Source organism: Martes martes (assembly GCF_963455335.1).
Source record: "Martes martes genome assembly, chromosome: 4".
Lineage (NCBI taxonomy): Eukaryota > Metazoa > Chordata > Mammalia > Carnivora > Mustelidae > Martes > Martes martes.
In genome coordinates, this window is record NC_137891.1 from 15,238,485 (window position 1) to 15,252,012 (window position 13,528).

The following is a 13,528-nucleotide window of genomic DNA, read 5'->3' on the forward strand; positions in this document are numbered from 1 at the left end:
GAAGATGGGATAGAAGTGCAAGTTTGATGGTTCATGTGCCCTCTGCGGCCCCAGGGCCAAGAACCTAATGGGTCAGAGGGTCGCCTCTACACTCACCGCTCTGTTCCAATATGGGCTGTACCCCACACAAGCGATTGACCTCGGACAAACGACTCCATGACCCTGGCTTGCCCTTGGCTTTCCCATCTGCAAAATGGGGGTGCTAACAACGGCCTCCTAGGGTTGTCGGGAGGATTAACTTTGGGGATACATTGAGGCATTTAGGCCCGAGCCTACCGTGCAGCTGGAGAGCAGTTCATGGTGGCCTTGGAGCCGGCCCGGCCTGTGACTTACTTCTGTCCTCACATGAAACTTAAGTCCGGGGGTGTCCAGGGGAAAGGAGCGCCCACTGCAGGAGCTGCTTGAAGCAGACGCTCCGTGTCTAAAGCTCTACAGAAGGTGGCTGATAAATTATCTTATCTTTCGGAGTTTGTGGGAGTGTTTTAAACTTAATGGAACGTTCTTGAAAAGAACTAGCATTTAAAAAAAATGCCACGTGGCATTTGGATAATGGTCCAAGTCTTCAATCAGTCATATCTGGGGAAAGAAACAAAACTGAGTTAGCTACAGTGTCTATTAGGGTTTTCAAATGTCACTCTTGAGGAAGCTCAGGACTCCAGGGCTGCCCCAGGCAACAAGGGGGTGGAGACTCCTCTGACTAAGCCTGCCGTCCTTTCAACAAACAATACAACTTCATTTAAAGAAAAGGTTTCACTTTTTGGGAAAACTCCTGTAACAGAAATTTAACAAATATGCCAGATTGATGATGACAACCAAACAGCAAGTTTTCAATGAAAATAAATTCTATATAAAACTTCAAAGTCTTTGATTGGCTAGATAAATTCACGGAACCTAGCTTCTGAAGACTAAAAGAAGGAAAAAGCTTCACAGGATACAAAGATTGTACCTTTTCCACAGTGGAATGGTGTCATTTTGTGTTTTTTTTTTTTTTTCTCCTCACTGATATTGGTGTCCACACCAATATTCCGGAATTCTCTTTAGAAAGAGTAGGGGAAAACACAAATCCAATCTTGGGTAAGTATTTCATGCCTGTCACTATCTGTTTAGGAAACAAAGTATTTCACAAAAGAACCACATTCCATGAAAAGTATGTTTGTTCTGGCTTAAACATCATCATTTCCTCAGGAAGTCTGATTCGGATGAAGCATCTTAAGAAATTCAAATTGACTTAGCTTGTGGACTACTGAATGTCACCCTCTTTTCTGAATTCCATGAAATGTTTTAAAGATTAATGCTGCCATTTTAGACTACACTTTTTTTTTTTTTTAAGATTTATTTACTTATTTGAGAGAGAGAGAGAGGGAGAATGCAGTGGGAAGGGGCAGAGGGAGAGGGAGACTCTCACAGGCTTGACTCCCACAAGCATGATTCCCATCAGGACCCGAGATCATGACCTGAGCAGAGATCAAGAGTCGGATGCTTAACCGACTGAGCCACCCAGGTGTCCCGAGATTAAGCTTTTAAACTCAAATATGTACTATTTCATGGCCTTCACTCCCTAGTAGTTATTGTTTCCTGCATTTTAACCAATTTATTTACAGAAGCTTCATTTTTAAAAATGTGAATTTTTGCGTGTATTTCTACATCTAAATAAATCAATAGGGAGGAGGAGGAGAGTATAGGATTAGGAATTCAGACTCTGGGACCAGGCTACCTGAGGTCCTGTCCCAGCTCAGCCATTTATGAGCTCCGTGACTTTCTACAGGTTACTTCACCCCTCTGTGCCTCATTTTACTTATCTGCAAAGTGGGAATAGTAATTGTACCTTTCTGGCGCCTGGGTGGCTCCGTTGGTTAAGCGTCTGGCTTTGGCTCAGGTCACGATCCCAGAGTCACTGGATCGAGTCCCACCATCAGGCTCCCTGCTCAGCTGGGGGCCCTGTTCTCCCTCTGCCCCTCACCCTGCTTGTGCTCTCTCTCAAATCAATAAATAAAATCTAAAAAAAAAAAAATCCTTGTACGTTTCTCAGCAGGCAGTGAAGATGACAGGAGTGAACATACATATGTAAAGCAGGGGACTGGTGCCTGGTACACAGGAAATGCTCCAGAAATGGTAGCCACTGTTAGCTCTTCTTGGCTTCCCAGTGTACTCAGGGGATGGCTCGTCCGGTTTAATTAACTATTCTAGTTGATAAAAGGTTGCTATGGAGATCACTTAATAGATCAGCACTCTTCACCCGGAACAGAATCAAAGATATTCAACAGTAAAGACCGGGCAGGTCCTGAGTCCACAGACTTCCGGGGCTGAAGGGACACGAGGCCACATCTCGCTCCACATCTTTATCTCAGGGCTGAACACCCGCAACGCCCAGCAGCCTGAAGCCACCGGGCAGGGTGGAGACAGTCAGGACGTGGCTGCTTCTGAGGATACTTCAGGCTCTCAGAGGGCCGTAGTGACGTCTCCATTAGGGGCAGCGACTGTCGTCGCACCGAGAAGCCTGTTTACTGGAGCAATCCTGCACGGGTCCGTCAGAACGACAGACAGAAGCATTTACTTACTGGGAACTGTCGACAGGCAAAGCAGATACAGGCCAGCGAGCTGGGTCTTCCTGGGAACCTCATGCCGTCATTGATGACGCTGTTAGACAATTCTCGCCTGGGGGCGGGGTTCTCCACGCTTCCATTACAGGGCCTCTGAAAGACTTTGTGTAGTTAACACCATAATAAAACCCAGCCTGAAACAGTAGAAATAGAAAGGCCTGGCACCGCCACACCCGCGCCATTGGAACAATTGACACCTTGGGAGGTGCGCGGATAGGACACGCTGCAGATAATCAAAGTTTTATTTAAAATTATAGAACACTCAAAAATAAACAATATAATATGCTTGGATTTTTGCTGTGACATAGAAAAAGGCTTCCAATTACACTTAAAACCTTCAAGTTTTACCCCAACAAAGTATGCTATGCAGCCCGGCAAGGTGCTCTGAGGAGCACTGCTCTCTCCAGATGGCTGGGGTAGGAGGTAGGCTGCGGACATCCCTGCAGGGAGGTGAGTTTCTCCTACTCAGACGGGCGATTCTTCTTCTTGTTGTGGCTCTCAATAGCCCTTCTGAGTGCTTCATCCTGGATGAGATCAGACATTCTCACATCTGTGTGGCTACAGCCAATTTTGGGGCAACTGTAAAGGAGAAGAAAATCACTTAGCTTGGATGCCTTCGGCATAAATGCCTCTCACATACAAGGATTTAAATGAAGATCTTTTAGCCAAAAGGAGAACGTTCTAGAAATCAGGACCGATGTGCACTGACTCACTTATTCACCGAGTGCCTACCTGAGCCTGTCCCTGCCCAGCGCTGGGAGCACAGGCAGGGGACAAGCAGGGCCCACTTCACGCGCGCACCTTCCAGTGAGGGACAGAGATCGTCCCTAAGTCACCAGAGAGCGTGTGCTGTGGGTTTGCTCACATGAAGTGCTACGAAGGCAAGGAAGCGGGGTCAAGGGAGAGAGTGTGGGGTGAGGCTTCTCTAGCTGGAGTCAGGGCAAGTCTTGCTGAGGAGAGCTGATCTAGAACAAGTGCTGCATGTGACCCTGGCAGAGGCAGCAGCTGAGAATGCAGTGGCTTGGTGGCCTGCGGTAAAAAGCAAGGTCATTGTGGCTGAGATGCCCAGGGGGAGAGAGAGAGAGGGCATTCGGAGAGGAGGTCAGAGGGTCACGGGGGCTTTGGATTTCATTATTTAAAAAAAAAAAAATTTTTTTTTAAAGTGTGTTTATTTAAGTAGTCTCTACACCCGATGTGGGGCTTGAACTCACAACTTGGAGACCGGGAGTCACATGCTCCTCCAATGAAACCAGCCAGGCGCCCCTGGATTATATTTTAAATATGAAGAGGACACCCTGGAGGATTTGAGATAGGGCAGGGACGTGATTTGGTTTATGTTTAGAAACCCCGACTCCGGCTGCTGATGCAGAAGGCAGGCAGAGTAGGAGAGTCTCGCCACGGTCTGGGGCAGAGGGTTGCACGGCGGAGGCTGGAGGCGGTGGTCATCAGGGAGGAAGCGGAAACAGAACCTCTAGGACTTGCTGTGGGGTCAGAGGCACGGCCTAAGGAAAGAGAAGGGCTGAGCTTCATCAGAGTGGGCCCCCGGCCGACGGGCTAATTGGGGGTAGCCTTTACCTCTACGGGGAGCAACAGGCAAACCAGGCTGGGGATGGAGTCAGGAGTCCCGTTGGTCTACGTTCCCTCCGAAATGCCCACCAGTCCTCCCGTGGAGAGACTGCATGGGCTGGCAGAGACTCAGGGGGAAAGCTGTGGCTGAAGAAATCAGTGTGTGAGTCACCCATGGGAGGGGGGAGATACTTAAAGCCACGGCTGTTTGGATGTGGTCTCCTCTGAAGGCAGCAGGCCAGAGGAAGTCACCTGATTTCTTCTCAGCGGGAAGTAGACTTGGCCAGTCAGGTAGAGTGCCCAGTCTCCGGAGTGAAGGTGACCCGGTTCTGAACATGGCTCCTGATGAGACCACAGGCAACAAATGCTCTCTTTCTGGGCCTCTACACCCTCAGATTTGAAGCGGGGACAGAATTCCTATTTCCCAGGGCTACAGGCAAAGTGGTGCTCAGTATTACCCGTCGTCCCCTTCGTTCTCTCCTACGACTAGCATCCCCGATCATCTTTCTTCTGACACATTATAAGATGCCTGATCCCCCTGTATCCTGTATGTTCGCGATGCATACACGCACGCATTCGTGCGCGACCAGCCCTGTGCTGGGTTCTAAGCACCCATCTGGTAAATACAAATTTAGATTCCTGCCCACACACAGCTCTGGCCCAGTGATCTGAGACAACTCTCCGAAAAGCACAGGTATATTAAGACAAAAAAAAAAAAAATACAGCTACAAGACAAGATCAAAAATAACAAATACAAGACAAAAGACAGAAAGCAGAAGGGAAGAAAGCTGATCACGGGAACTCTGATTTGTCCACAGAAGGAAGCCCGGTTGTTCAACATGAAGGAGAACATTCTGTGCTTTCTGGACCAACATGTCTTCATATAAGAAAGGCATTAATCAATGCTATGGATAATATGCTTGCTAACAATATTTATTTTTAAAACCATGAAATGTGCCCTGTATGGGCAGGGACGTGTCTTAAAATGTGATCGTAAGGGGCGCCTAGGTGGCTCAGTGGGTTAAAGCCTCTGCCTTCAGCTCAGGTCATGATCCCAGTGTCCTGGGATCGAGCCCCACATCGGGCTCTCTGCTCCGAGGGGAGCCTGCTTCCTCCTCTCTCTCTGCCTGCCTCTCTGCCTGCTTGTGATCTCTGTCTGTCAAATAAATAAATAAAATCTTTAAAAAAAAAACTATATACCTTTAAAAAAAATGTGATCGTAAAAAGGCCCTGGTGGGAAAGAGGATCAGGTGCCTGGCCAAGTACACGTCCGTCCTCCCCCGCCACCCCGGCTCTGCGCTGGGGGAGGCCTGGGGGCGCGGAGACAGGTCCTGCACTGGCTGCTCACAGCGAATGGCTTCTCTAACCCTGCAAGTCACCAGCTGCGATTACGAGATGGATATGGACACTTTCACGACTTCACAAAGGACATTTTCCATCACCCCACCTTCTGCGACACGGAAATGCAACCCAAAGTAGGTCCCCGGCATGCCACGCGCTGGGTCACCCTCACGTCACACGTGTCACTTGGTGAACGTGCACTGTGACGGCGGGCCTGGAGTCCTCCCCACTCCCGAGAACCGAGTCTTCTGCCCCGACAGCCAGACGGTGGATAAGCGTAGAGGGGGAAGTGGGGACTGAGGCGGGGAGGACTTCCCGGTGACATCAGCCGCGAGAGGGCTCTGAGGATGTCTGACGGGATCAAGCACTCACTCGCTGCCGAGCCTGCAGGCTCATTCCTCACCCGGGGACAAAGGGATGGAGGCCAGGGTGACCTGTGTCCCAAACAAAGAAGTGTGACCTCACTTAAGGGAGCAACTCTGGGGGACAGAGGCATTCACCCAAAAGGCCCCCCGAGAGGAGCTGACAGCCTCTTGACACAAACGCAGGCTCAAGAGTGAAAGAGATGTGGGCTCAAGCCTCGTGGCCGTGACCTGCTGGGCAAGTGGCTTTCATTCCCGTGCCCCAGTTTCTTCTGTCACGAAGACGACACTGAACGGAGGGCCTCTGGGAGCAATCAGGAGGACAGTGTGCGACGAGGCTTGAGAACTGGCTCAGGCTTCCGCTCTAGCCTGCAGCTTCAGCTCCCAAGGAGCCCGTGGAGAGGAGGCTGCCCCACTGAGGACGCTGGCGGGACGCGGGCAAGTAGGACGCATGAGCTGCTGCGCCAGCGTGACGAGGCGCGCTCGGCCCAGCCTGAGTGACGGCTCAGGGAAGACTTCCTGGAGGAGAGGTTGATTCAGGAGCTGAGGGAGAGCCTTGCTCTCACCCTATCTCAAACAAACAAACACAGGTTTTTAAGCTACAAAGGATAAGACAAGGCCACAATGACGCGATACTGAATCAGGGCACTCCTCATAACACTCTGTGGAAGTGTTAGTGCATTAATCCCAGGACGTCCCGGTGAGCAAGCTGGGCGTGGCCGTGCCCGATCCTAAGCTCTCGAGTCATCACTGTGAGCAGTCAGACCTACAGGCCTCGGAGGAGAGGCTGGGTCCTCCACTCGGGTCACTGACAGGGCAGAACATTCCATCAGAGCATCGAGCAAGCATGGAAGTGTCTACTGAGCAAAGGGAGCCCGGGTCTCGGGGGTCCCAGAGGCTGCAGGGATCTTGGCCTCGGTCTCGGCTCTCGCGTACAAGATTCGGAGTCCTGTGAGCTCGTGGGTCTGGGTCACGAGGATTTCAAGGTCCAATCCAGCTCTGGGAGGAGGTCTACGGATACCTCTGGAAGTCTGAGTGGGATGGATTCCTGTCACACCTAAACACACCAAGTAACTGTCCATGTTTAAAATAACATGTCACTGAGCGATGAGGTAAGTAACAACAACACGGACAGTCTGGACCTTTCTAACCCTACCGCGATTTGCTGAGTGTTCTGTAGTTCCAAAGGAGCCTTCCCATCAGTGGTTTGCTTCTCTACTGCCAAGAAAGGCGCTGGTCCAGGCCTCGGCTGGAATTTCCCCACTGTTTCTTTAATCCTAAGATCCCATGAGATGCTGCTGTTATTTCTGTTCTGTCTCTGAGAGGCCGGACGGCCCGCGGGCCAGGAGTGAACTAGGGTCAGTGAGCACAATGCTGGCGCTTGGCTCTTCAACGACACATTCCGACTCAGCTTGATTTTACTCCACATGCTGTTCAGTGGGGCTGTTTGCTACACACAGTTCCTGTTCCTCAGCAAAAAAGGAACGACACGATGTGGAACACTGGAAATATCTTATTACTGTGACAATCATAAGGCAGCTCTGTTAGGGAGATAACGCACGGCCCAGTTATTCAGGAAATTGTTTTAACTACCGTATTCAGTGAGGACCGAGAGTCTCCACAATTTTCTCCTGACTCACACCAGAGGAGAGAGATCCTCGCAGAGACGAAGCACGGCCAGGACGATTCCAGTCAGCGCCCAGTCATACGAGGTACCTGGATCTCTAGTCTGACAAAACGTTAACTAGAACCATCTAGGAGGAAGGACTGAGATTTCTCAAGCTGGATGTGTCACAGACATTTTTAAACAAAGGGGACCTAGAACGGCTCCTCAGGCTCACATGCATCATGGGAAATGACACTGCTTCACGCTCCGTCAGGAAGCTCTGGAGTAGCTGATGAAGAGGCCCCGAGGTGTAATCTGGCGCCAAATGCGGCCTGTCTCCAGGACTGTGCCCACCGCCCCCACTGCTCCTGTCATCCCCACCTCCCCTATCTCTCTTCCTGGCTCGTCGGGCCGCGCCTCAGACGGCTGCACGGGGGTCTTCTTCCTCTGACTGCCTTTCCTTTAATGAGTGCGGTGCCTTTCTGAGGGTCCACAGGGGGCCCTGAGGCGGGTGGTGAGCAGAGTGGGGCTGGCTGCAGGCCTCGTGCTACCCGGAGCCAGACCACAATCCCGTCCTTGGTGGCTCTCAGCCAGCGTCACATGCTGCCCAGAGCTTCCCCTGAGGGGCAGGTGAGTGGGTTTGACTCCTCTACCAATAATCTCTCCATGACGTCTTGAGCTCAGAGCTCTCTCCCGGGTTCAGCACCTCACATTTTCGGTGCCTTCCAGACACTTCCAAGTTGGCTGTGCTGTAAGGACCCTAAGCTTCGCATGACCCCAGCTGTGCCTCTCATAATCCTTCCTAAATGCGTTTGTCACTCCTGCACTCTCTGTAGGTTAATGACCCCTTCTGGACACCCGGTTTAGAAATACCCTCCACTCCTTCTTCCTCCCTTCAACTCTCAATTGCCAAATCCTGCCAGCTGTGCCTCCGTTCTCATTCCCTTCTGCCTCAGACTCTTGCCTCAGTCAGGCTCCTGTCATCTGTAACTTAATCTCCTGCAAACGCATTCTCACTGACGTTGTCACCTCATGCCTCGTTAACCCACCTCTTGAGTTGTATTAGAGTAACTTCCTAACCCCTCCAGCATGAGTCACCTTATTCCCTCAAAACCCTGCAGAGTTGTCTCATGCCTGCAGAATAATGGCGGCAAGAATGAGGGCGGCGGTGGGGGGGGAGGGGTACAGTTTACCGAGTCTTACCATGGGCCAGGAGCCTGAAAGTACTTCACGTATATCTTATTCAAGTTTCAAACTTAGCAGGGAGGCAATTACAATCGTTATCAGCAATTTATAGATGAGGAAACTAATGAAATCATGACATTTAACATCTCTATAATGAGTCTTTACACCACTCTTCTTCCTGTTCTTGTGCAGAGCTTCCTTCTACTCTCCCTCTCACACACAGTAACCACAACCGTACCTTCTGACCACCAAGTAGAACAGGCTCTGAATGGGGCGAGCCTGTTGGCCAGAAGGATTCTTCTTCATCATTCTCTGAAAATTTTCTCATTTTTTCAATGCCCAGTAAAAATACCACCTTCTCTCTGAACCACTCCCACTTCTTCCACTTGGACTTAATCGTTATTATCTATGGTAAACGTTAATAATTGTTATTAAGCTATGAGAATCTGCAGTTTGCAGAATCTATGCTCATGGTAGAGAAGCACGACAGAAAAAAGATACTTTTCTAAGTGACAAATGTTACTCACGTGTGTCCAACTAGCACATACAATTCAAAAAAGCCAAAGGACATTAGAACGTCGAACACGTGATTAGGAAGACCCACTGACACGTGAGTGAGCCTGTTCGTGAAATCACCATCCCCACCCTGGGACTGGTGTGAGAAATGTGCTTCACTCTCAGTGCTTATCACAAACTTTAAGAAAATAAGAGCTGTGAAACAGAACTATCTGGCAATATCTATTCTCAGCAATCACCATTTTTTGCAAACTAAAAGGTTGTTTCTCAGAGAATGAACACAGAAAAAAGGCAGTGGAAAGGGAAGGCTTAGAAGACCAGAAACAAAGGAAATTACATTCACAGGGAAAGTGGAAGGGTCACTAGGGAAATCCAACATCTCAACGGTAAGCAGAGACTCAAAACAGATACAAAAGTACTTGAACACTCTTAATTTTGCAGCCATGAGGGCATTTTTCTGGGACAAATAGGGTGAATGACTTGACTGAATGACCATCAAGATATCTCGAGTCTCGAATACCCTATCTCTAAGTCCACGCCCATACGAGCAGTGGTGGGGAATTCCAATGCTGGGTCTGCACCAGCAAATTTCTGAGTGATGGAGAAGCGAGCCACACATCAAAGTGACTGTTATCAGAAGTCCATTGAGAACTGGTCACACCTGCAATTCCATTCCTACAACAAATCTGCGATAAGAGCACAAGAAATGCCAAACTGAATTATAGTGAGTCTAGCCAACCCAGGATTCCATGTTATCACAGGCGCGGAGCCACCGTCCTCCGAGGTTGTGCACCAGGGTGGGTGGGAATGTGCGGGCGGGGGGGTGGCAAGGGGGTGGAAATACGTATAAAATACAGGTAAAAGGAAGATTCTCCAAACATTCCAATTAAAAAAAAAAATTCTCATTGAAGTGATTCACAGATTTACTTGAACCTTTCAGGAAGTTACTCAGATAATTAAAGATATGAAAGGTCTTCCTGACAATTTAATCTTGATCAAGACCCCTGGATACAAATCTTACCTCAGAACGTCTTAACCAAGCTACCTGTATCACAGGATGCAAGAAAACTTGCCATTCCCTCTTGTGTAAGTATACACAGAAGGGGAAAAAGAAATCTCTTAGTATCACAGTTCCCCTTCATCTTTTCTCAGGCTACAGCACAATTTCACGACCATTTCTACTCTTTAATGATGAAACCTGCACCCGATTCCTTTCCCTCCTCTCTCGAAGGTGTGGCTGAAGTTGCTTCAGCTCCTTCCTGAGCAAACGACTCACTCTTCCGTCGTGTATTGTTTTTCCAGAAAGCCGGCTTCCGTGCTTACACTACGAGGGAGGGGAGTGGGCTTCAGGGGGGACGTGGAAGTGTCTTTTCCTCTAGCGGGAGCACACCACCGCCGACTGACCACCACCGGGAAGGCTCCCTTCCCTTCCGGCGCCGACTCACCAGGCCTTTTTCTTCCGCCTGTGTTTGGACTCAATCATGCGCACAATGGCTTCCTCTTCATAGGTGTGTCCGCACACTTTATTTTTCACCGGCTTCTTCATTTCCACCTGCAATCAAGGAGACATTCAGCTTTCAGGAATGAGAATGACCCATTTCCGGGAACTTCTCCAAGTCACCAATGACTTGGAACCTTTTTTTCCTCCTCTGGGGGCTTCCCGTGCTCAGCCTCGCAGCCTCGTGGCTTTGGATCACTGTTGGGGCAGATGGCCACGGAGGAAAATACAGGGAGACTGTGGCACCAATGTCAGCTGGCCCGTGGGCCAAGAATTTCCTCCAGGATCCCTCAGGGCACGGTTGACTGAAAAATCTTGCCAGCCCAGGGAACCTCCCCCATATCCTCCTGGACCTCATCACTTTCCTTTCCTCCCTTCTTACCCTAGATGTGAAATCAAGTTAGAAGGCAAACAGGAGTCTTCTACGAAGCGAACTGCTCTGTCTTTCTGGGAAGGAGGAAGGAGAGAGTACCTGAGTAATGGGGCAGATGAAGTTGGTCTGACTTTGGGTCACAATCATATCTTCATCAACTCCTTCTGTTCCATCAGCCTCTCTGTCGGCTTGAAGACCATCTAGAGGGAAAAAAGGGAAGTTGCTGAGCCACGTTGGTCTAACACTGTGCCAAGGATGGGAGGGAATGGAAGGAAGGAAGGAGGTTAATGGTTTCTCAGGGTCTGCTGGGTGCTAGGCAACCTTGCTAGGCATTTGGATGCACATTAACTCTTCAGCTCTTAAGAGAATCCTGCAGGATAGGTAGGATTCTGCCCATTTTTGATAAGGAAACAGAATCAGAGCAGTGAGATAACTTTTTCAAAGAATTAATTTGTGAGGGAGTACTGTCCAGTAATCAAGAACGTGGCTTTGGAGTCAGAAGGGCCTGGTTATCTCTTTCACTTCCAGCTGTGAGACCTTGGGCTAGCAAGATCTTTGTTGAAAGCCTCTACTTTATAGCTTTGTTGCAAAGATGAAAGGAGATAAAAATGTAGCATGCTTTGCAAAGCCCCTGGCACAAGGAAACATTCAATAAATGGTAAATACCATTAGCTGCTCAGGGGTTCTCAAACTTTTTGGTTTTAGGAAACTTTTTTATACTTTTTGATATTACTGAAGACCCCAAAAAATTTACTTGGGGTTATAGTTATCAATATTTGCCAGAGCAGACATTAAGACTAAGGATTTTGAAAATACGCATTTATCAATTCATTAAAAACAAAAACAAAAACCACAAAAAAACAAAAAGACTCCTGGGTCATTTGGCTGGCTTAGTCAGGAGAGTATGTGACTCTTGATATCAGGGTTGTGAGTTTGAGCCCCACACTGGGTGTAGAGATTACCTGAAGTAATAAAACTTAAAAAAAATTCCATTGCCTATTAACATAAATGGCATTTTTAAAACTAAAAGTAATCCAATTAGAGTGGCACTGTTTTTACATTTTTTAAAATATCTTTATTGTTTGGCTTAATAGAAGACAGTTGGATTTTGAGGGGCACCTGGGTGGCTCAGTGGATTGAGCATCTGACTCTGGATTTCAGCTTGGGTCGTATCTCAGGGTGATGAGACTGAGCCTTGCATCGGGCTCCACACTCAGCAGGGAGTCTGCTTCAGATTCTCTCCTGCTCCGTCTGCCCTTCCCCCACTTGCTCTATCTCTCTCTCAATACATAAATAAATAAAATTTTTAAATAGTTTAGTGGAATTTTGGTATCTGTATATGCATCCAGTCTGTTACAACATCATGTCATGAAGCCTCTGGAAAAATACTTATGGAAAGAGAGAGAGTGAAAAAGACAAGTGACATCTTCGTATTATCATGAATATAGTCTGGACCTCGTGGGTACCCGGAAAGGCCCTGGGAGAACCCTAGGGGTCCCTGGCCCCCACTTTGAGAACTGCTAAGCACACGCATGGTAAAGCTGCCTTTGGAGAGACTATTTGATTCTGAAATTTACGTTCTTTCCCCTTCGTCACACTTGCTCCTTACTGAGGGCAAAAAGATGATGGATGGCTTCCGAGGGATAATGAGACTGAGTATCTCATGTGAAAGCCTTTCCTTCTGGAGAAGGCAGACATCATTTTGTACAGACATCAAAGATCAATAGCTTTTTTTAAATGCAAGGGTTGATAGTGTTTTCCTTCCTCTTTCTTCCCCTCCTTCCTGTCCTTACTGCCTTTTGTCTCCCCTTCCTTCTTTCATTCTGGCCAAATAACATCAATGTTAAAAACTGCTTTGTTTTTAATGTAGGAGCAAGACCCCTGTCTCAGGTTCAGACGGTCCTGCATACCGTTCTTTTCCTAGAACTGATGGTCCGGGCCTCCGACCTTGGCCAGATGGAGTGTCTGTCCAGAAAGGTGTCACTGGGGGCAGGAAAAGGGCCACAGAGCACTTGTTCGAGGTCACCCAGTGAACTAATGGCTGGCATCAGGGATTCTGCCTCTAGTTACTCTGTATTTGTAGGCATTTCACCTTGTTTTACAGACTACTGCTACCTGTGTGTCAGCTTGTTGTGCTTTCCTAGAGAAGTGTCCCTCAAAGCAGCTCTCATTCTTTGAAGAAGGCAGGGGTGGAGAATTCAGAGCATAGGACTTCCCAGGTAGGGCATCTTTAACCATTGGCCACTCAGGTATGGTGTCTTTCAGCCTTTCAAGGACCTGTACAAATGTCTAGGCCGGGGTGCACAGGTGGCTTAGTCGTTAAGCATCTCCCTTTGGCTCAGGTCATGATCCCCGGGTCCTGGGATCGAGTCCCACATCGGGCTCCCTGCTCAGTGGGGAGTCTGCTTCTCCCTCTGCCTCTGCCCCCCGCTGCCCCAGGCCACCTTGTGCTCTCTCCCTCACTCTCTCTCTCTCAAATAA

General features: G+C 48.8%; 1 protein-coding gene across 2 annotated transcripts in view; it reads right to left on the minus strand.

The window, feature by feature from the left end:
- Positions 1 to 2,813: 2,813 nt before the first annotated feature.
- NSMCE2 (NSE2 (MMS21) homolog, SMC5-SMC6 complex SUMO ligase) overlaps positions 2,814 to 13,528 on the minus strand; it is a 212,662-nt gene continuing 201,947 nt past the window's right edge. For both annotated transcript variants that reach the window (XM_080802040.1, XM_080802039.1), the window contains 3 exons: positions 11,147 to 11,247; positions 10,622 to 10,728; positions 2,814 to 3,179 (listed from right to left, as the gene is read on the minus strand). In XM_080802040.1, coding sequence (XP_080658166.1) covers positions 3,062 to 3,179; positions 10,622 to 10,728; positions 11,147 to 11,247 — 326 coding nt within the window. In that variant the 3' untranslated portion in view covers positions 2,814 to 3,061. The remainder of the gene's footprint in view (positions 3,180 to 10,621; positions 10,729 to 11,146; positions 11,248 to 13,528) is intronic.